This window comes from Pteropus medius, unplaced genomic scaffold, assembly GCF_902729225.1.
Source record: "Pteropus medius unplaced genomic scaffold, Ma_sr-lr_union100, whole genome shotgun sequence".
In the NCBI taxonomy this organism is placed as follows: domain Eukaryota; kingdom Metazoa; phylum Chordata; class Mammalia; order Chiroptera; family Pteropodidae; genus Pteropus; species Pteropus medius.
The window spans coordinates 32,227,048-32,248,684 of record NW_024354875.1 but is presented as its reverse complement, the minus strand read 5'-3'; the positions used below and the strand labels follow the sequence as shown (position 1 = coordinate 32,248,684).

The window sequence follows — 21,637 nt, the reverse complement described above, 5'->3', positions numbered from 1 at the left end:
AATAAAATGTTTAAGACTATTGGAAGTCCTACCTTATACGGGCTAATTAATCTTCTTTTAATATCCAGTCTATAGCTTCTGTATTGTTCAGCATCACTCATGTCAGTTACCAGTAGTCGAAGAATTTCATAAACCCGTCTAGCATGTTGCTAATAAGAAAAACAAAAGAAATATATGAACATTTTCAAATTACAAAATAGTGACACTTTCCTAAAAGGATACAGGAGATACTGAATATCTGCCATGGTCCAGAAATTGTGCTAGGTACCAAATGAAAGGCAATTGTCTCTGCCCTCAAGGAGCTAGCAGTCCAGTAAGTAACACCAATGACTGATATGTTTACTTTAATGAAATATGCATAGGGTATTATGTTAGCATAACCTAGAAATGGGAGAAATAATAGAGGACTCCTGGGGAAATCCTGAACGGAATCTTAAAGGAAAGAGAGCATGCCATTCCAGAAAGAAGGGAGAAAAGTGTGTGCATGTGTGTGTGTACCTGCATACATACACACACATGCCGAACAGAAGCAGCCTGACATTGCTGGAGCACAAAATGAAAAGCAAGGTGTAGAAGCAGAGTGAGGCTGGAGCAAAAGCACAGAGCCTTACATAGTGGGTTAAAGAGCTGGGCTTTTTATCTAGTAGGTGACAGAAATGGGGGAATGAGCAAAATGCACAAATTTGAGTTTTAAGTAAAGCATTCTCTCAGCTACACAGAAAAAGTAGCAAAAAGAAGGGTAGGGAGACCAATAAGGAAGTTAAGCTATTAAATGGCAAAAAATGATGATGGCATGAACTGAGATAGCACAAATAATACTAAAGGAATAAGGATTCTGGACATATTGAAGAGGAAAGATTGGCTGTGGAGGAGGGTATGGAATGACACTGAGTTTTCACAGCCTAAGAGAGATTTAGGAGGCAGCAGAACATATAAGTCTAAAGAAAATTCTAGTCTAAGGGTGAGTATTTACGCAATATCAGTATGTAAGCAAGAGTTAAAACCATAAGACTGGTAAAGATCACCCTGGGAAAGCATACACAATGAAAAGAGGGAAGAGGTCAGAACCCTGTAGTACAGTGACAGTTAAAGAGTGGACAGAGAAAAACAGCCAAAGAAATATTAGGAGAATCAGGAAGTTTTGGTATCACTAAAGCCAAAGGAGCAGCCCATAGTTTTTGTTTGTGTTGTTTCACTTATTTATTTATTGGGGGAGTGGGAAGGGGACTCACGTACAGGTAAGCTGGGAAGATGGTATTTGAACTATATGGAAGGGACACCTGAGCTGAGCCTGAAAAAAGGAGTACTATCTAGCCAGGCAAAGATGGAGAAATAAGAAAAAGGGGTGGCCAAGGGAGAGGGAACAGCACAGAGGTAAAGGGACATAAAAGGAAGATAAATGTAGCATAGCTGGGAAATGGCAAGAGGTGCAGTAAAGCCAGAACATGTAGGAAAGAGGAGATAGCTGAGGCTAGAAAGGTGGGCAAGGTCATGATTATGATGGACTCTGTGTGCCATACTAAGGAGCTTTCATTTCTTTAAGGAAATAAAAAATAGCATGATTTTAAAAAATGTGTTCATATTCTCTTTTAAAAGCTGAGTAAATAAATTCTCATTAATAAATAAAGGTTTAACATAGTCTAGAGATATCAACTATTTCTAAAATGTATCTTAAAGCCAGGGAGCCATTATAGTGTTTTAATGCAGGGAAAATGCAAAGTTTCAGTTTAAATTATGTTGTTTGCTGAAAGTCAGTGATCAGGAAACTTTTGGTATAGTTTTGGAGTTTGGGAGGAAAATCTGGATAGGAGATTTAGATGAGCTCTTCCAGGCAGAATAAATAGAAGAAGAAGAAATGAGGGTTAAATAAAGAACTCTGGGAAAGAACTATATTTGAGGAGTATACAGAAGAGCAGACGCCAATGAAAGTATCTCCAAAAAGATGATCACAGTGGTAAGCAGAAAACCAGGAACTGTAGTGCTTTAGAACCTAAGAGAGGGGACGTCAATAGTATCAAATGCTAGTGCTTATTATTGGAATACCTTCATTCCACATACTTTCATAATCTAAATCCAACCCATTCAAGGTTTCGCTCAAACACGTCTCTCATGAAATACTGATTCACTTGCTTACATAAATTCCCTCCTCTCAGTTCTCATGCTTTTTTCTGTACCCTTCTTATTTGCTACTTTAAATTTCAAATAAATATGTAAAAGTATATAAAGTGAAAAGTGTTGTATTCCAACCCTTCTCCCCATTAATACTGTCTCCAAGGGCATTAACTACTTTACTAGTTTAAACATTTTTTAAAAAAGCAAAAATAAGTCCCTACTATCCATCTTTGTTCTGCTTGTTACACTTATTATAGCCATTAAATCAATTGTCTTCCCATTCTATTAATGAGGAAATTGAGGCCAAGCAGGAAAACTAAATTGTCCTTAGTCACAGAGCAAGTGGTGAAATCAGCTTTGAACCCAGGCAATCTGGCTTGAGAGTCTGTGCTCTTAACAACTTCTACTTCCCCACACATGTATTCTTAATGTATCTGCAATGTTTTAAGTTACATACTTAAAAAAAAAAAAAAAAAAAAAAACTTGAAAATTTAAATGGTTTCCTTCTATAGAATAAAAATACCTTATTTATTTTGAATTTTTGTTGTGCTTCTATTGCCATATCTTCGTTGAATCCTTGCATTAACTTTTCCCGGCAAAAACAGGGCAAATCTTGACAAAGTTTCACAAGCACAAAGTCTCTCAACTTCACATAGCTTTTGGATGGATCTTCCGCTAAAGAAATAAAGCAGAATAACATTTCCCTTTCCTAACACAATTTCTTGACCATTTGCAATCTCAATATACATGCTAAACTAGCAAGGTAAACATTCTTAAAACAATTGTATATATATAAAGTTACAATGTGAAAGGATTATTCCTTACAATTCAAATAATAGTACTATTATCTGTGCCAAATAAAATTATAAGTACAATCCTTTTGCAAAGACATACGTGTTATTTGTGAAATTAAAAGTTTCAAATGTAAACTTTTTGTTACCATATACATCTTCGTTTTACTTTCAATTAAACTAGCTATATAAACAAGATATTCAAATTTGGATAATCATTTCCAAATGCAGTATTTTCTGATAGCTAAGGGTCCCAAAGCTCAATTTATAATTACCCTACTTTAATCCAGTAACCTTTATAGTCCGCTATACTTCGCATAATTAAAAAAAATTCTTCTTTTTACAAAAGCAAATCTTTTTTAGAGAATATGATTTTGATCCTTCATTTACATCTCTATAGCATAAATCTTCCTTTATGTTTGTCTATGTTACCTACAATTAGACTAGCAGACGAGGAAAACATCAGAACATGATGGGTAGAAAATATTGTACAATCAGAGAACATGAGTTTGAGATGTAGTTCTGTCATTCATAGATGTAGGACTTTGGGCAAGTCACCTTTCTCTAAGCCTTCATTTTATCAGTAAAGGGCTTGAAACAAAGAATGTTAAAGTCTGAGCTAGTTTATGGATCAGAAGACTTAATATTGTTACAATATCAATAACCTACAAAGCATTCAATGTAATTCCTATCAAAATCCTAGCTGACTTTTTTTGTTGCAAAAATGAACAAGCTCATCCTAAAATTCATATGGGTATGCAAGGAACCATGAAGAACCAATAGAATCTTAAAAAAAAAAATGAATCTTACAGAACGCACATTTCCTGATTTCGAAAAATACTATGAAGCTACAGTAATCAAGATGGTGTGGTACTGCCATAAGGATAGCTATCGTAGATCAATGTGATTGAACTGAGTTAAAAATAAACCCATACTTCAGGTGAGTTAATTTCTGAGAAGGGTGCCTAGACAATTCAGTGAGGGAAAGAATAGTCTTTTAACCAATGGTACTTGGACAAAGGGATCGCCATAGGTTAAAGAATGAAGTTGGCCCCCATTTCCTCACACCATACACAAAAACTAACTCAAAATGGATCGCAGACATAAATTTTAAGAGCTAAAACTATAGAACTCTTAGAAGAAAACATAGAAGTAAATCTTCGTGATTTCTGGTTAGGCAATGGTTTCTTAGATAATAGAACCAAAAGCATAAGCAACAAAATAAAAAACTGATAAACTAGACTATATAAAAATTTAAAACTTTTGTTCTTCAAGTGATACTATTAAGAAAAGGAAAAGACACCCTACAGAATGGGTGAAAATATTTGTAAGTCATACATATAAGAGACTTGTACCTAGACTTTTTATATAAAAACTTTTAAAACTCAGTAAGAAAAAGACAAGTCAGTTTTAAAAATGGGTAAAGGATCTAAAGAGACATTTCTCAAGAACATATATAAATGGACAATAAGCATATGAAAAGACACTTTAACATCACTAGCCACAGTGAAATGCAAATCAAAATCACGGTGAAATACCACTAGGAGACTATGATAAAAAAGGCAACAAGAAGTATTGACGATAGTGAGGAGAAACTGAAACCCTCTACACTGCTGATAAAAATTTAAAATAGTACAGACACTTTGGAAAGAGTGTGGTGGTTCCTCAAAAGGTTAAATACAGTCACGGGTTTTCCACAATTTCTACTCCTAGGTATGTACCCAAAAGATATGGAAACATTTCTACTGCCAAATGCAACTCTCTTCATAATTCTGGAAGAAACAAACCATTGATTCTATTTATAAAGTCACACGACTGAGATGTAGGCAAATGTTATCTATCTTAACTGACATCTTCAAAAGGAAGATGGTATATGATATAAAAAATAGTCTTCCAGTATTTTACTTTAAAATTAAGTGCTAAAAAAAGGAAAATATGGGTGGCAATTACACCACAAACACCTATCTATCCTGTAAACAGGCCATCGATGGTTTTAATTATCATTATATCTGGCTCTATGTCAAGTAAGCAAAAGGATATCTCAATATAAAGAATACCCTGAATTGCAAAGGGAGATCCAGAGCCTACTAAAGAGCCATAAAGTTAAGAAAAGTATACAAAATAATGGAGAAACAGGCAACTAAAATAACTAAAAAGCAGTAAATTCCTTGTTTAAAAAAAAAAACTGAGTATGAAAATCTACAAGAAATAACTTAATGAGAAGAGCTGATAAGGCATTTTTAGTAATTTATAATGCTGAGAAATGTTAACGATAAAAGTAAATGCTGATACCCCAGTTTTCAAATTCAGAAATCCTTTAGCATGTTTAGCCTTTTCCCTTTAGAGACTTCAGTTTGTAATGAATAAAGGCTACCATTATTGATGACTCTTCACTGAGATTCAAGAAATAAAATTCTTTATCTGCTAATTGGTGCTAAGTATCAAGGACTTTATTGGTTGAACAGACAGAAGAAAGTGGTTAAGAGGCTTCACAGAAACAACCCCTGCTGGCACATTACCCACTAGAGAAGACAAAGACTACTTATGTGAACTCTAGTCTCCAGATTAAAATTACCAAAAAAAAAAAAAGTCCCTTCATGTAGCACCAAGTCCAAGCTCTATAAGTAAACAGACGCTAAATGATTTTCAGCTTAGCTAAAAAAAAATGTTATTTGTATTATGCTTCTATAATTTTACAAGTCACTAAGCTAGTGAAGGTGTTAGAAATAATTTATAACTTGATGTAAACTAACTTTAGTAACGACTTCTTCATCTCCCAAACTTCTAAACCATTTCACAGTAGCAGGAAAGTCAGATGGAAAGATAATTCAACTCTATAAACATGGAATTCTCTTTTAAAAACAACATGCTTTTCCTCTAATTTATTAATCTACAGGATCAATTCAAAATCTGTTTTGGCATAACTTTAATTTTATTTAGACAGGACAAGCAAAACGACTACATTACATGAAAAAGAAAAAAACTAATCATCTGCCTTCTAGCCTATTTTCTTTATTCTCACATCTAGAATATTTTTTGATGTCTTTAAGCAAATTGATAATATAAAATTCCAAAATAGCATTTTTTAATAAGCTAATATTTTTGTAGGGGTCAAATATTGCAGTTTTAAAAACAAAGATGTATTTAAACTCACAGAATAAAACTGAGTACCTAATCTAGATGTAAATATCTGGCATAGTAGTTTTCTTGGAAAAAATAAGGTGACTTTCAGTTTAATCAGCAACTTCATGAGTAATAAATTTGAAACAGTGTTACTCCAGGGAAAGAAAATACTGACAACATAAATGTTCCTTGGGCCAATTTGGTTCTTTGGTAGTTCACACATTTACATACCATCATCTGTAACTCCATCTAATGATGACTACTCTGTTTAAAGAGTAGAATCTCTTTCCTTCTTCTAAGCATCCTCATAATACCACGTCTATGACTAATTCATACTGAAAAATGTTTTCAAATCAAATAAGCCTACATTTCACCTTATAAGCTACTGTCATGAAGGCACACATTTTAGGAATATAAAACACGTGCTTGAAGAAATGTGTTTTCTACTCAGGAACTACTTACCTTGGCTTTTTTTCCTCAGCAGGGTTTAGAATATTCTGCCCCTACATGAAAATTAGAGCATGGTCTCTAAGCAATGCAACTGTTTACTAAATAAATTAAACAAATCAGTCATACCATACTTGCAGCATATTCATACCTGACCAAGAGTTCCCAATACATATTCAATTCATAATCTCCAATTTGTCCAATTAATAAGCACTTCATATTTAGAGATGCAATCCAATCCCACAAAAACTTATGATTTAAAATGTAGCCTTAAGCCATCTTTAGACAGTTCCAGAAAGACCCCAGGATGATGCTGCTATTTAAAAGAGAAGTTACCTCCGACAAAAAACAAAATCAATTAGTAAATATTTTTTCAAAAGGCTCTTTCAGTAATAAATTGAAATGTACATACCTGTAATATCAAGAACAGAAGGAGATGCAATGTAGTATCTATGAACTGTTTCAAGAAGTTGAGCACCATGGCCTTGACCTTGAAATGGAGTCAATATCAGCATCTGACTATAATAAAAAAAATGATTTTAAAATTAAAATATCATAACATGAGCAGTTTAAAAATTGCAAATCACTAAAGTATTATGAACATTTTAAAGTCTCTGTGACTTTTTTTCAATCAACCATCAAGAAATCCCAAAATTATCGAGATGCTCAAAACTGGCTTAATCTTCCTCAGTTTCTATGGGAACAATGAAATAAATCAGTACATAGCCCATGAATAATGGTGATTTTTTAAACAAATCAACACTATTATAACAAGTATTGGAAACTTCAGCAGTTCCTTCTGAAATAAAAGACAAGGCACGTGTTATACTGCCAATTACCTTACACGTGGCCGGGTTTTGTCTGGGTACACATAGTAATTATAGACTGTCATGTAGCCTACGGTCGCAAAGAGCGTAGCTCCATCCTTATTATACTTCTCAAATCTGCAGATAAAACAGAAAGCCAAGCAGGTCAATTACAGTCGCGCTCCCATGCAGTGTCCATTTTCTTTTCCATTCTCCGACTGAATTTTCAGTGTCAGCAAGCTACTCTGTGAGGGCCCAATGGGTACACCTGCTATGTTCTGAATGTACAATTCACTTAATTGGTGTGCAGCAACTTGGATAAATCAGACCTCTTTACATCACTTCAGTGCACTTGCCTATTATAAAGATGAATAGGTTGCAAGTAAAAGAAAACACAGGCAAAGCTCATTTTACTGTTTAAGCCTACATTCAGGGCCCTAACGGACAACAGCATTTAATTCGGCTCTATTCTCAAGGTCTCCCCAAAGCATAATGAAGGAAAACTCAAGCCTCATAAACAATAGTTTTCTTTCCTGGAAAAAATATCATTATACTGTCCCAATAATTGGGCTGCCACAATTAAAATGCTGGCTTTGTGGAGGTAATAAGGTCTACTGTTGCTTTAGAACTGTACTTACACTAGAAAGTAGTGCCATCTTTCATCATCCACGTCAATAAAGCTAGCAGTTTCAATAAACCACATCAAAAAGGTCTGAAGCCTTTCATGATATTCTCGAAAGCCTCTACATGTCATGTCAGCCTAGGGAAAAAGCCAGGAAAAGTCAGGTGAAACTCATCACAGAAGTGAAAGTGCACAACACAAAACAATCCTGTGGGAAAACGTTTAGAAGTCTCAGATTAAGATGTGTACATAGATACACATACAAAATAGTTCTTTGTTTTTAATGCTGACAAAAATATGTGTCTGAAGTTAGAATAAATCACTGAAAATAAAAAAATAGTACACAAGTTTCAGGTATATGGAGTATTTTTACCCAAAAACTATTTAGATTTAATTTTACCTTGTAAATCTGAAAGGTAAAATTTTCTCCTCCTGTTGGACTTAGAACAGAGTATGTATGAAGTAATGTTCCAAATGGCTTGAAATCAACTTCTTTTTCCAGCAAAGAAAGAAAATCATTTGTGTTTGTGCAAAATCCAGGTGGAATGATTTGTCTAATTTTGCCCTCGACATCATCTGCCTAAGGAATGGAAGTTAAAGGACGTAAGAAAAAATTAGTAACAAATTTGACTTTTAGTTGAATAAGCTTAATTTCTTTGAAATAGACAAAACCCATAAAATCACAAAACTTCAGTTCACAGTTAAACTAAAGAAGTAAACATGTAGTGAACTGGGAAAGGATGAGTTTCATGTACACAAGATACTGCCACACAAATCTGAAATGAGCATAAACATAATATAGAAATAAAAAAGAGGCGGCGGGTAGCCTGAAATCACGTGCAAGAATAAGAGCAATGCTATTGAAATTTCTAACATATAGAAAATGCTGACTATGTTCCTTCAGAACAATCTAAACTGGCCAAAACAAAAGGCTGCTTATTGTTTAGTATGTGTCAAGGAGACCATATTATCCAAGACATGAAAAAATCACCAGCAGTAGTGAGGTGAGGCTAGAGCCTGACCAGAGAAACAGCAACCTCACAATGAACAAGTAGATAGGTCATAACTCCCTCACATACAACAAACTTGAAATTAAGATAATAATTTAAAAAATATATACCCATTTAGGAAATACATAAATATATGAATAGATGTATTATCCACTCATCCCTACAACTGACAATTTTACAGACTTGGATATGTGACAGTAAAAAGCCTGGACAACAAAATTAAACTCAGAGATTAAAATTACCCTTGTTAAACCACCTCAATGAATGTTAAAACTATCAGCTGAGCAGACTTCATAATCCTTTTCAAAACCCAAAAGACCACTTGATTGAATACATTTACTACTTCTCTTTAACCATGAATATTTGATGAAGTCTTACAATAAAGTATTACTGCTTCTCACCAGGCAATAAAACTTAATGAATTGGTCTCAGCTTAACAAAACCTTATCCTTCAATACAGCCCCTAAAAGCCTGACATTACATTCAACAAAATGAGCTTGCATTCTATTCAAACTTTTTCCTGAACAATGAGGCCAGGTTTTTACTTAATGGAGTTTGCCGTGAGTTCAGCTGTAATGTTTGTATTGTATCTATTTCCACAAGGACTGACACAAGAACACTTTGTGTTAACTTACTAAGCAGCTCTTTCATACCGTTTACATGCATGATGGGTATTAGTTCTAAACCAAGACCCTTGCTACTTAGCATTCAAAACAGGGAAATTAAGATGCTTAGGACAAAATACACTACAAAAGGCTAATACAACATGCTACTAATTCCTGTCTTTTCAACCATCTTTTAACTAAGTAGAAGCAATGCACCTGCAGATGAATAGCACTTTATTATCATTCAGTTACATTTTAGGACAGAGAACCAAGAATGGCATTTATCACAAGTTTTATTTTCGGTGCTTTACTACCACCATCATTTATATATAACTTGTTTATAGCTATAAAAAAGAGCTATTTAAAATATAGCTCTTAATTTTGCCCAACAGCTTATTTCTAATATGTCTATCAGTCCTTGCAATCCATTCACACTAAAGATCAAACAAATTGCATTTGATAGGACTATATTTGCTTATTTTTAAAGCACTTTTGATAAATATTTCTCCTTGAAACTGCTAATGTCCAAGAGACCATCCTTAAGCATATTTTACAGAGTATGTACAATTTTCAATAATTACAAGAGGAAACTGTACTAATAACGGATCGTTTTAATAGGTCTGTTATGTGGCAATTAAAATCCAGAGTAGTGATGGGTAGGTAAAGTATAATTTTATTTCGAGTTAAAAAAAAAAATCAAGAAACACTACTTAAAGAGGTTTATAATCTATTGTTTAAAAGAAAAACACTTCCAGGAATTTACATTGTATATAATTTTAACTCTTAAAAAATGTCCCAATATCCTGTCTTCTCAACAAGGCATTACCAAAGCATTATCAAATAACTTTACCTATCTTGCATCAAATGCACCTCAAAGATTTCTTAGAAACGCCTAAGTTTCAAGTAGCAGTTCTGGTGGAAGACAGAGCAACTCAGGTTTGAGCTTGACAAAGTCGAAAAAGAGTTAATGTTTAACTGTCAGCCTTTGAAGGATACCTATTTATTTTAATAAATATCTTCGAATAAATATTTTGATCTGGGCAAGTTTACAGAATACTTTAAGAACTTTTACAGAAGAATAAAAGGCTAAGTTTAAAAACAAGGAATCTGTTATTTATAATAGGTGAGAGAAAATGTAGTACATAAAATACATAACATAAAACCAAATAGCTCTTCAAACCTAGAATTCAGAACTTTAAAGGAAAAAAGTTTTCATTTCTCTATTAAATGGATCCTGCTTTAGGAAAAAAAAATCTATAATCATGTCTTAGAGATCTGTACTCTCTTCTAAAATAATAAATATATTTTAGTTCAGTTAAATATTCATCTTTCATACTGGATTACAGGCCAGATAATAAAATGATCACTAGAGAAAAACCCTATCTAACCACTTTTACTTGAATGTAGAATTAAAGATTAACTGAAACTTTTAGTTCCAATGATTCTGGCTAAAAGTTTAGGTTGCATTTCTGAAGGTCACTGAAAGATTCCCTATCTTGAATATTATTCGAAACGTCAAATTATGAAAAAATATAGAAAGTATAAGAAATTAAGCTGCAAAAATCAAGAGTCCAGAATAAAGCCTGATATATTTCATTAACAGACATGCAATTTTTTTTAAAGGAAAGTATAAAAGTATTTTATTTAGCTCTCATGTTAGGTGAGTCATGATGAAACGTTTAAGATTGCATACTCTCTTACTATAGTCATTTCAACTTCCAATGTTCTATACCTTTTTACACATGTGATGTTTCCATGAAGCAATTTTTGCTGTTCCTCATCACTGCATAAAGCAATGTGCCTGAGAATAACTGGCAGTTTGCTATAACATGTTTACACTTAAATTTGTATTTATATACATTTGAAAACAAAATTACTGTAAATCTTCACTTAACATCATTGATAGGTTCTGTGACTTTAGGCAAAATGATGTATAACGAAACCAATTTTACCACAGGCTAATTGAGATAAATAAGAATTAAGCCCCTACAGAATATCATCAACATTACAACAATGTTGAACGAAACGACATTATTCGAGGTCTTGCTGTACCTCTTAAGTGTCTTAACCTCAATAGCACCATTTGTCTATGGTGAGTTATTTTTGAAATAGCAATTTTAAAGGCATGTTAAGTAGGTGGTACCACTGTCCTTTACTTGGCTTAAGTGGCAGAGACTTAACATAAGCTATTCTAAGAATACCTAAGAAATGCTATAAAACAAAAAATCCTTATCTACTTAATTTGCTCAATTTAAAATTCTCTGACTATATTTAAACTGTAGAAATCTTATTATTGTTAGAGAAATTAATACTAAACTTTTCCACTACTGGGAAAAAAAAGCTTAATTATGTTTATATTACATTAGTTTTTCGCTATGTGAACTCACAAACAGAATTTCAAGATAAAAATCTGAACACACAATTTAAAATCTCAATATATAATTTAGAAAATTTCTATATATAATTAATGAAATACCATGAAAGCTTTAAAATTATATATTGAGATTCTATGTTTCATAAAAAGCATTACTCAAAGAACACTCAATTATCAGAGTACAGTGAAATATCAAAGTTTACTTTTTCATTTCCTTAAGATTAAATTTTTATAAGTGCACAGGATTTTTCTATAAGAGGCTAAAGGAATACAGAAAAAAAATTAAAACTGCTCTCACTTACTCTCAAATTCAATCTATATTAATGGGAGACAAGGATAAAATAGATGGTTGAAATTCACAGATAATACAAACCCTACCCATGTATTTCAACTTCCTCTATCAAATCTTTCCCAGAAACACTAGCAATTAGCAAGACTGAACGATCTTAGTTACTAAAAAGCAATGAAATTACCTCAAGAGAGGGCAGAGGGCACTGATAAAAGCAAAAGTTGGGGACAACCATAGATGAACAAACTATCAGTGTCAGAATAATCAAGTTTATTGTATTGTAAAATTCAGAATAATTATGATGCCTTTAAAGATGATGACAAGTGGAAATACAAGCATATTAAGTATGACTAAAAAAATTTTAGGTGCAATTGGAGAACTCAGCCTGGAAAAAAGAATAAACAATGAAAGAGTAATGTAATGGCAAAATTCTAATACGCAAACTTCTTAGATTTGCTGTGGTTTCTGACCATTTAAAAGGGTGTATTTTTCATGTGCAAAAATGCTACATGATAGTCTGCAAAATCTCAAATATGATATGTAATAGTCTCAAACCTAATACATCTGAACAAAAATCTTGATTTTCGTCCCCTACTTCTACTCCCATCTTTCCTGTTTCACTTAATAGGAATGGAGTTTAAGCAATGGGTTCCTCCGTGTTCTTCTTTCCCTCACGCATCGTATTTAATTCAACAGCAAATCCTACTGGCTCTACCTCCAAAATATACCCTTAGTCAGACAACTAGAGCAATGTTGCCTTTAACACTGCAATGTTGTAGATTCCTTTCTTTCACTCTGGCCCTCTGCAGTGTGTTCTTTGCATAGCAGCCAAAATCACCTTAAAAATACAAATGATATCATATGACCCCCACCTACTTAAAACCTCTAAAGGCTATCAACTAATTCTTACCCTGCATGATCTAGTTTTGCCAACCCCTTCAATCATTTCCTACTTTTCTTTCCATTACCACCATGATTTAACAATGGTGATCTTCCTGGACTACAAAAATGCCAAGAGTTCTCATTTCAGGGCCTTTGCGTATGCTGGTCCCTTTGCTGACTAAACTCTCCCTTCAGATTGTTACTTGGCTGCTCCTTTTCATTCAAAAACCAACAAAATGTTTCTTCATAACACTATGTGAATTTCATTTGTTTACTTATTATTTGTTTACTGACTGTTCTTCTTGGCTAGAATATAAGCTCCCTGAAAGTAGCAACTCTGTTTGCCACCATATCCCCAGCATCAAGAAAAAAGAAGGCACTGTGGAATGAACATTCTCACTGCCAACTGAGTAGGAAGCCATTCTCCCCACATCCACTACCCATTCTTTTTACATAAGGGGGAAAAAAGTCTTTGCTTGAACATGTAATTTAAATAAATGATCTTTGACCATGAAGCAAATAAATAATCCTACAAAAAGACATTATAAAAGATTGATTTCTTACTCTCAGCACAGTACTTCTAAATGGAAAAACCTGGCTTTCAAGAATGGAACAATTAGAAATCAATGCAAATACATAGCTATTTTTACTGCACATAGCATTTGAAAGATTTATCAATAACTAAGTCAATAGTTCCTTTGGAAGAAATCAATTCAGCACTATCAGCTGGAACTTAAAAAAAAAAAAAAATAACCAAAACCTTCAAACGACAGTGAATTTTGTACAACACAAGGAAAAATATTACCTGCATGTTCAGTAAGAGTATCTAGCTGGGCTTGAAAATTTAACAATAAGAAATATTTGATTATGAAAAAATTCCATTTTAATTAGTCTGTACTAAATACTAGTTTGCTAAGATCACATCTTTTCAAACATCAAATCATCGCAACTACAGCATTACTTAAAAACACTTCTAAATCTGCAAAATTTAAAAAATGTCCAAGGGACACAAACCACTGAATAAAATAGTGTATTAAATATAGTTACATATTATTTATCTGACAAGTTTAATCATCTCAAACAGGGCTAGGAAGTGGGAACAAAAAAAAAGGGTAAGTGCTCAAAATATTTCTGACATTAAAGTTGATAACGGATTTGAGACTATTTTGGACTTCTTTCATTCTATATCCAATTCATGTTACAATTCCATTAGGCTTACCAACACGGTATTTTCACCCATAAGGAGATTGTTTGCAAGAGGGAAGCCCCTCACTACAGTGTAAATTGAGATCTAATAGCATAAAAGTATGAGAGTGGGAAAAAATAAATAAAATATACATTGTAAAAATAGAAATAAAAACTAATAAGCACAAGAGCCTGGGCCCATTTAGAATAGGTCATAAACAGTCCTAAAATTTTTAAATAGAATATTACTATATAGAATGCCTACTACCACTAAGTAATTATCTCCTAGTACAATCTTGATTATTTATTAGTTGTGTGACCTTGGGCACACAAGTAAAAGTCCTTTACCATAAAACAAAACCAAGGAAAAATAATAAGGGCTGAATCAATGAATCCAAGTAATGAATGAGAGGAGGTTTTACCAAAAAGAGGATGGGGCATGAGGTTGGCCCAAGATTTAAGTCTGAAGTTTAAAGCCTTGGGAAAGTTGGCTTCGTTGTTGCTTTAGGAACTGCTACTTCTATGGAAGAAAGTTATGACATCCAATATGTAGTAAAACATAAGGTCTTCATTTTTACATTTTAATGCTCTGCCCAGTATGTAGCACAATATTATCAATGACATGACAAATCTGATCTGATAAAACTTGCTGGATTCATAGGTCTAAAGGACAAGAGCTTTTACTACAAGAATGTAATTTACAATTTTTCATTTTTTATAAACGTGATTTGGTGACAGAAATGATCTTTAATTTTAAAATATCAACTCTGTGAAGTAAATCTTGATGAAAAGTTTTAATGCCTTTAAATAGAAATACCAAGAAACAGAACAAGCTTAAAACTTATAATTTTCTTAAGGTCTCTCAAAGATTCATGTCCATCCCAAACATGCAAAATAGACCCACTCTATGCCAACATCCCCAAAAGTTTCAACCATTCCAGCAACAACTCAAGTCTAAAATCTCATCATCTAAGTTATCTAAATCAGGTATGGGTGAAATTCTGAGTATGATACAACACAGAATTCCTTTTCACCTGTGAAACTATAAAATAAGTTATGGCTTCTAAAAATAGTGGTGAGACAGACATAGGATAAAAGTTATACTTTTCCATTTCAAAAGGGACAAAATAGTAGGAAGCCAGGCGTCACTGGTGTCATGCAATTTCAAAGTCCAGCAGGTCAAATTCCATTAGATTTCAAAGCCTAGGAATACCAGCCTGTGGCCTCACCCTCTGTGCCTAAAGCTCCACCATCAGAGTCATTCTTCCTTTTTCTTGAAAGGTAGCAAAAGTTTGCAGCTCAGTAGTGTCATCAGCCTGTTTCCTGCCTATAGAATTTTGAAAGTTCGCCAGCCTTCCCTCATACTGTCAGCCCAAACTGGGAGTGTTTCTGCTGATATAACCACCTCAAAAACCTGTAGGACACCTGTGTATGCCATAAGGGTTTACACCATTAGACGAGATGGTCCTCCACAAATCTCCCCTCATCTCTATTCAATCTCTATTCCTGGCTTTTGCTGAGATAACCGAGGAGATCCATAAGCCTAATCTCTTCAGCAACAGCAAAAGGTTAGCCACAGTCTTGGCTTTCTCTCCAAAGCATACTTTCCTGACAATGAATCTCCAAATTTTAGGGTCTTCTGCAATCTGGATAGGCTGATATTCTCCCAAATAATCAAGTCCTAGATCTTTTTTGCTTAACAATTCTTCTCTCAATTTATCTCTTTCCTCTCACATGTTACCATAAGCAGCAAGAAACCAGGCTATAGCTTTAATATTCTGCTTGGCAATCTCAGCTAAATATATGTTTGTTGCTTACAAGTTCTCCTTTCCACATAAGTGCAGACAATTCAGCTAGGCTTTCTGGCATTATATAATAAAGATCTCCTTTCTTCCAGTTTCCAATAACATGTTCCTCATTTCTTTCTGAGCTCTCACCAGAGGAACCTTTAATATTCTTATTTCTACCAACATTGTTTACAATGATATAGGTATTCTCTAAGATGATGTACGCTTTCTCTCCCATGTTCTTACCTTTGATCTGAGCCCTCACCAGCAGCACCTTTATCATCCATATTTCTACCAACGGTCTGTTCAAGGCAATCTATGCTTCTTCTATCATGTGCCTCAAAATTCTTCCAGTCTCTACCCACTACTCATTTCTAAAGATAGTTCTATAGTTTTTGTTATTTGTGACAGTACCACTTCCTGGTACAAAAATCTGTATTAGTTTCCTGTGGCTGCCATAACAAGTTATCACAAACTTAGAGGCTTATCTCTCTCGGTCTAGTGGCAAAGTCTAAAATCAATCACTGAACTGAAATCAAAGTACTAACAGGGCCACACTCCTTCCAGAGGCTCTAGAAGAGTATCTGTACCTTGTCTCTTCAATTTCTGGTGGCTCCCAGCATTTCTTGGCTTTGGCCACATCACTCTGCCTTTGAGGTCATACTGCCTTTTGGTGAGAGCCACAATTCAGCCTGCCACAGATGCATACTCTTCAATGCCTCTCTTTGCCTTCATCACTCTTTCGGTCCATTTGTTTCAAATAGTTTTATAATGTAATCAGCTTAATTACCCATGTTCATAAAGGAATATATCATCAAAGTTTGTGGGATCAGAAATGCAGCAAGAGAAATTTAAACAGGCAAATTCTACACAAAGTAAAAGTAGAAAATTTATCTAGTTCCTGCCATCTTATTTAACTTCTAGAAAAAGAAGTAATTTTCATGTGCATAATAAAAAACAAGGTCCACTAGGAAGAAGGTCCAAACAGATCAGCTAAAGAACAAAATCATCAGGTTAACTGAAATGACAGACAATAATTTCCATAACTAAAGACTGAATATGGGGTTTAAAGCTACTATATAACAGATTCTCTCTCTCGAACCTTTACATTTTAAAACTTGTTTTAAACTCCGTTGGAAAACAGTGTAAAATAAATTTCTCTTCTTACCTCTACACAGTCAAAGTTCTCATCAACTTTCGATGCATATTCAACACGGAACATTGTTGACAGGCTACCAGCAATATAGTATAACAGGATCTTCAGACCCTTGTAACCAAAAGCAGTTTCACTGAAAGGGGAAAAAACAGCAGTAATCTAGGACCCCAAAATGAATCTTTGCAAAGTCATTAAAAAATATTAACCCTACATATAAACAAGTTTAACTTCGTGGGTAGTTTCAATATTTTAAACTACATTAAAAAAAAAAAGAAAAGAAATATCTGTAATGAATCTGTATCTCAGCTTGCCTTATTTAGAAAATAAGAGAGATCAATAGCACCAACCTCAGGGATGTTGTCTGGGTTAAATACATACATTAATACATGTAAACCGCTTAGAACATTGACTGGCACATTGTTTAAGTACTCATTAAACGCTTACTACTATTGCAACTGCTGCTGCTATTGCTGCTACTATTACTAGTACTAAGACGTATTTTAATTCAGAGACAGTGTTAACCTGGTACCTGGCTAGGCAAGCAGCTAAGATGTAGCCTTGGCCCAGTCATTTCAACTTACCACTTGGTTCCATCACCAAAATCTAGAGCTGCTAAAAGAGGTGACAACACTTGTCTAATTATACCTCCCTGTGAATTCAGAAAGCAGATCTGGAGCTGCTGCTATTTTTCTAACCTTGCTCCCTGCTATCCTTCTAAGCCTTGCTCTTATTCCCTTTTCCAGCTTAAAAAGAGTCTTTTAATTCATTGGCGCAGACAAGCCCCAAGATGGCAGTGGCAGACTTTTGGAAAATAACACTTAAATGTTTTAATGTTTAGAGACTTAACAAATCAGTTTCATTTAATTTTAATTTTATTGTTTTTAATGGTTTATTTCTATTAATTTTTGTTACATAAAAATAAAAAATTGGCACTGCCTCTAAAAAAAGTCTTTTAAAAAGTGGATTCTAAAATATCTAGAATAAGTATATCTATACAGAGAGAAAGTAGATCAGTGATGGGCTAGGGAAGGTGAGGGGGAAAGGGAGTAACTACTATGAGTATTTTGGTGGAAATGTTGGAAATTGACAAAAATGTCTTAAAATTGATTATGGTAATGATTGTACAATACTGAATATACTAAAAACCACTGAATTGTACACTTTAAGTAATGAATTATATGGTAAATTATATCTCAATAAAGCATTTTAAAAAAAGTTTATTCTGAAAAAAGAATGCTTGAAAGAAGCAGTGTCATTTCCAGATTTCTGTCTAGACTGCCAAAATAAAATATGAGCGGTATCCCTTCCAGGACTCTGAAAGTTATATGCAATAGAAAGGAGTGGTAATGATACTAGGATCAAGACTAAAGTCTTGTTTGGATCATAAGACACAGGGTTGTCACGATTATGTGACTGTCATCTGTCTACTTTTGAAGAGGGGTATCCCAGCATACCACTTTTAATGACATGCAAATCAGACAAGTATATATGCAAAATGCCATTAAAAGGCAGTATCTATACAATTAGTTCCTACCCATTAAGATATTACCATGGAAAGATTTTAAATAGAAGAGGAAGAGAATAAATAAATAGCTCCTTAAAGACAGAAATCCAAAGAAAAAACATTCTTATTTTTATAATAAAACATGTTTAAAATATTAAAGGTTCAAATTTTCACATGAATCAAAACATAATAAAATATAACTATTAGTATTTAAAAGGATATAAAATGCCTAATCTGATACATTAATAATGAGAAATTCTCAGGAAATCTGTTCCATGAAGAAACATTGATCAATTTAAAAACACATTAAATAAATGTCAATGATGCTGAAATAATGCACAGGAAAAATAGTCACAAAGGGAAATATTTTAAATGCCAACTATGTCTAAACACCTTTCCCTACTACAAAAAGCCAGGAAAATGGCTGACCCAGAACTAGTAGAGAAACAATGGGATAAATCTGGAACATCTTATTGTATCCCCCAAATGATGATGATAAATCAAAAGAACTCAAAAGCCAATTTGACAGGGTAGCCACTTGCTGATTCTGGGATAATTTGAGCATCGAAATTACTAACAGGAACAGATTATAACCCATTGAATTAAAAAAAAAAAAATCCTTGAGTCTATTCTGTTATAAACAAAGAAATACATAAGGAGAAGAAGAGAAGCTCTTTATAGTAAAAGGCAACTAATATATGTAAAAGGTATGAGAGACTTAAAAATACAGCATTTTATAATCACAGTAAAATACTGACTTGGGCAAGAATCATTCACGAATTTAAAACTCAGTTTCAAGAATATTTCCCTACAGATTACATATAAATAACAAAGGGGAAAACATTAACCTTATAGTGTAGAAACCCTGGCAGACACCTCTAAACTAAGTGATCCAAGTTAACTTCACCAACAAGTTATTATCTATCTCATTTTCTTGATATCAAGGACTTTCTGATATGATACACTGAGGACACAGAAAACTTCTGTCATAGTACTGCAAAAACATGTATTATATAAATTTAATCATGAAGAAATAAACTAACCCAAAACGAAGGTTTACAAAACTAGCCAAATGTCACAAGAAAAAAAGAAAGGGTAAGGAACTGTTTCAGATGAAGAGAGACTAAAAAGATCCAACGACTAAATGCAATATGTGACTCCAGATTGGATCCAAGATGGGGAAAAGTTGTTACAAAGAATCACTGAAAATCAACTGGCAAAATCTGAAATGTGGGCTGTATATTAGAAAATAGTACCAATTTCCTAAGTCTTGATGACCACTAATAAATGTCCTTATTTTTAGGAAATACATACTAAAGAATTTAGGAGAATTCTAGGAAGAATCGAGATATATCTGTAAATTACCCTCAAATGGTTCAACAGAAACATATCAATATATTTATATAAGAGAATGATTAAAGCAAATATAGCCAAATGTTAACAATTAGTGAATCTAGATAAATGCTATATCAAATACTATTCTTGCAAACTTGGAAGTTTTTCAAAATCAGAAGTTAGAGAAAAAGGTAACTATTCTAATGTTAATAAAGGTATAGAAAATTAAAGAATTGTACTGAATATCCCAGGACACATATTTAAAGTTGCTTTTAAAAATAAATTTCCCTTAACTGCTTATTTACTTATCAGCTAATAACAACTTGAGCTTTCCAGCTTTAGGTGAGTGTATTAGAAGTGTACTAGAAAAGTATAGCAAAGTGATAGGAAGAAAAAAGTAGTAGTTAGGAATATGGGCTCTGCAGTCAGATTGCCTGAACCTAATCTTCTGCCATTCATATGTCCTTTGGCAACCATCCAATTCCACCAATGTGCAGTTTAACAAATACCATTGCTAAGACTGTGGTGAGAATTAAATGAGATACTGCATCTATAGCGCTAAAGGAATGATAGTAAATTGGTGTCTCAATGTCAAAAATGCCATTCTAACATATATTTTAAAATAAATTACATGAAAAACAAGAGTAAAGAAAATAAAGTGATTTCTAACTCTTAAAAAAAAAAAATTTTTTTTTGCCATACTAATCTGACAAATATATTACTAAGTTACTTACTCATCCCCAAAGAGTTGATGGGTATATTCAGGAAAGAAAGTCCTAATGTCATTCTCAAGATCTTCAGGAAAACGAACTGTTTAAAAGAATAAAAAATGTAGAAATATTAAAGATATTAAAGGTAACCGATATTTCTATTTCAAGAATGTCACTATACTAGAATACAGACAATATTTTTCTTATATAAAATGTCACTTTTTCATTATGATTTATACTGGATTCTCGACAAATGAACAATGAATATTAAAATATTACTTTGAGTGAGTTTTTATTTTTCTGTATGTTTATACACAACACAAACAGTAAAAGAAAAAACCAAAAACACTTCGATATAAAAGCTAGAGCATCAAAGAAACAAAAATGGAATGCTACAGGAAATATTCTGAGAACAAGAATAATCTGAGTTTGATAAACCCCATGTCCTCACATTATTCTTTATGACTGCAAGATAATATTTATGTTGTTCCTAAGGTTTTTTGTGCTATTAAAAGTAATGCTGCAAGACATCCTTATATACATGGCTTGCTGTAATTTTACAAATACACACAAGGTAAATTCCTGGCAGTAGAAATGCTTAGTAAAAGCACTGAAATATTTTTATAAGTACTGCTTATGTACCCTCTAAAAATGCCATAACAGTTTACATACCCACCAGCAGCTATTTAAACTCCTTTGTTTCACACATTCTTGACAATACTCTATACCCTCAACTTTAATTTCTACCAACTCAAAATGGAAATGGGTATCCTGTTGTTATTTTTCTTTGCATGTATTGTGAGCATTGGGACATTTTCCCACTATCATTTATCTTATGAAGAAAAACTTTTCCAAAAAAAAAAATTAAGCAATTGAAGGATGAAAAAAGATAAGTTGCA

At 33.3% G+C, this 21,637-nt stretch overlaps 1 protein-coding gene across 9 annotated transcripts in view; it reads right to left on the bottom strand.

Annotated features, from left to right (window-relative positions):
* Positions 1–21,637, bottom strand: part of HAT1 (histone acetyltransferase 1) — a 43,309-nt gene that overhangs the window by 6,480 nt on the left and 15,192 nt on the right. For all 9 annotated transcript variants that reach the window (XM_039856034.1, XM_039856038.1, XM_039856042.1 and 6 more), the window contains 8 exons: positions 20,763–20,838; positions 17,202–17,322; positions 8,302–8,481; positions 7,918–8,039; positions 7,313–7,417; positions 6,886–6,992; positions 2,636–2,787; positions 33–149 (listed from right to left, as the gene is read on the bottom strand). In XM_039856034.1, the coding sequence (XP_039711968.1) occupies positions 33–149; positions 2,636–2,787; positions 6,886–6,992; positions 7,313–7,417; positions 7,918–8,039; positions 8,302–8,481; positions 17,202–17,322; positions 20,763–20,838 (980 nt within the window). The remainder of the gene's footprint in view (positions 1–32; positions 150–2,635; positions 2,788–6,885; positions 6,993–7,312; positions 7,418–7,917; positions 8,040–8,301; positions 8,482–17,201; positions 17,323–20,762; positions 20,839–21,637) is intronic.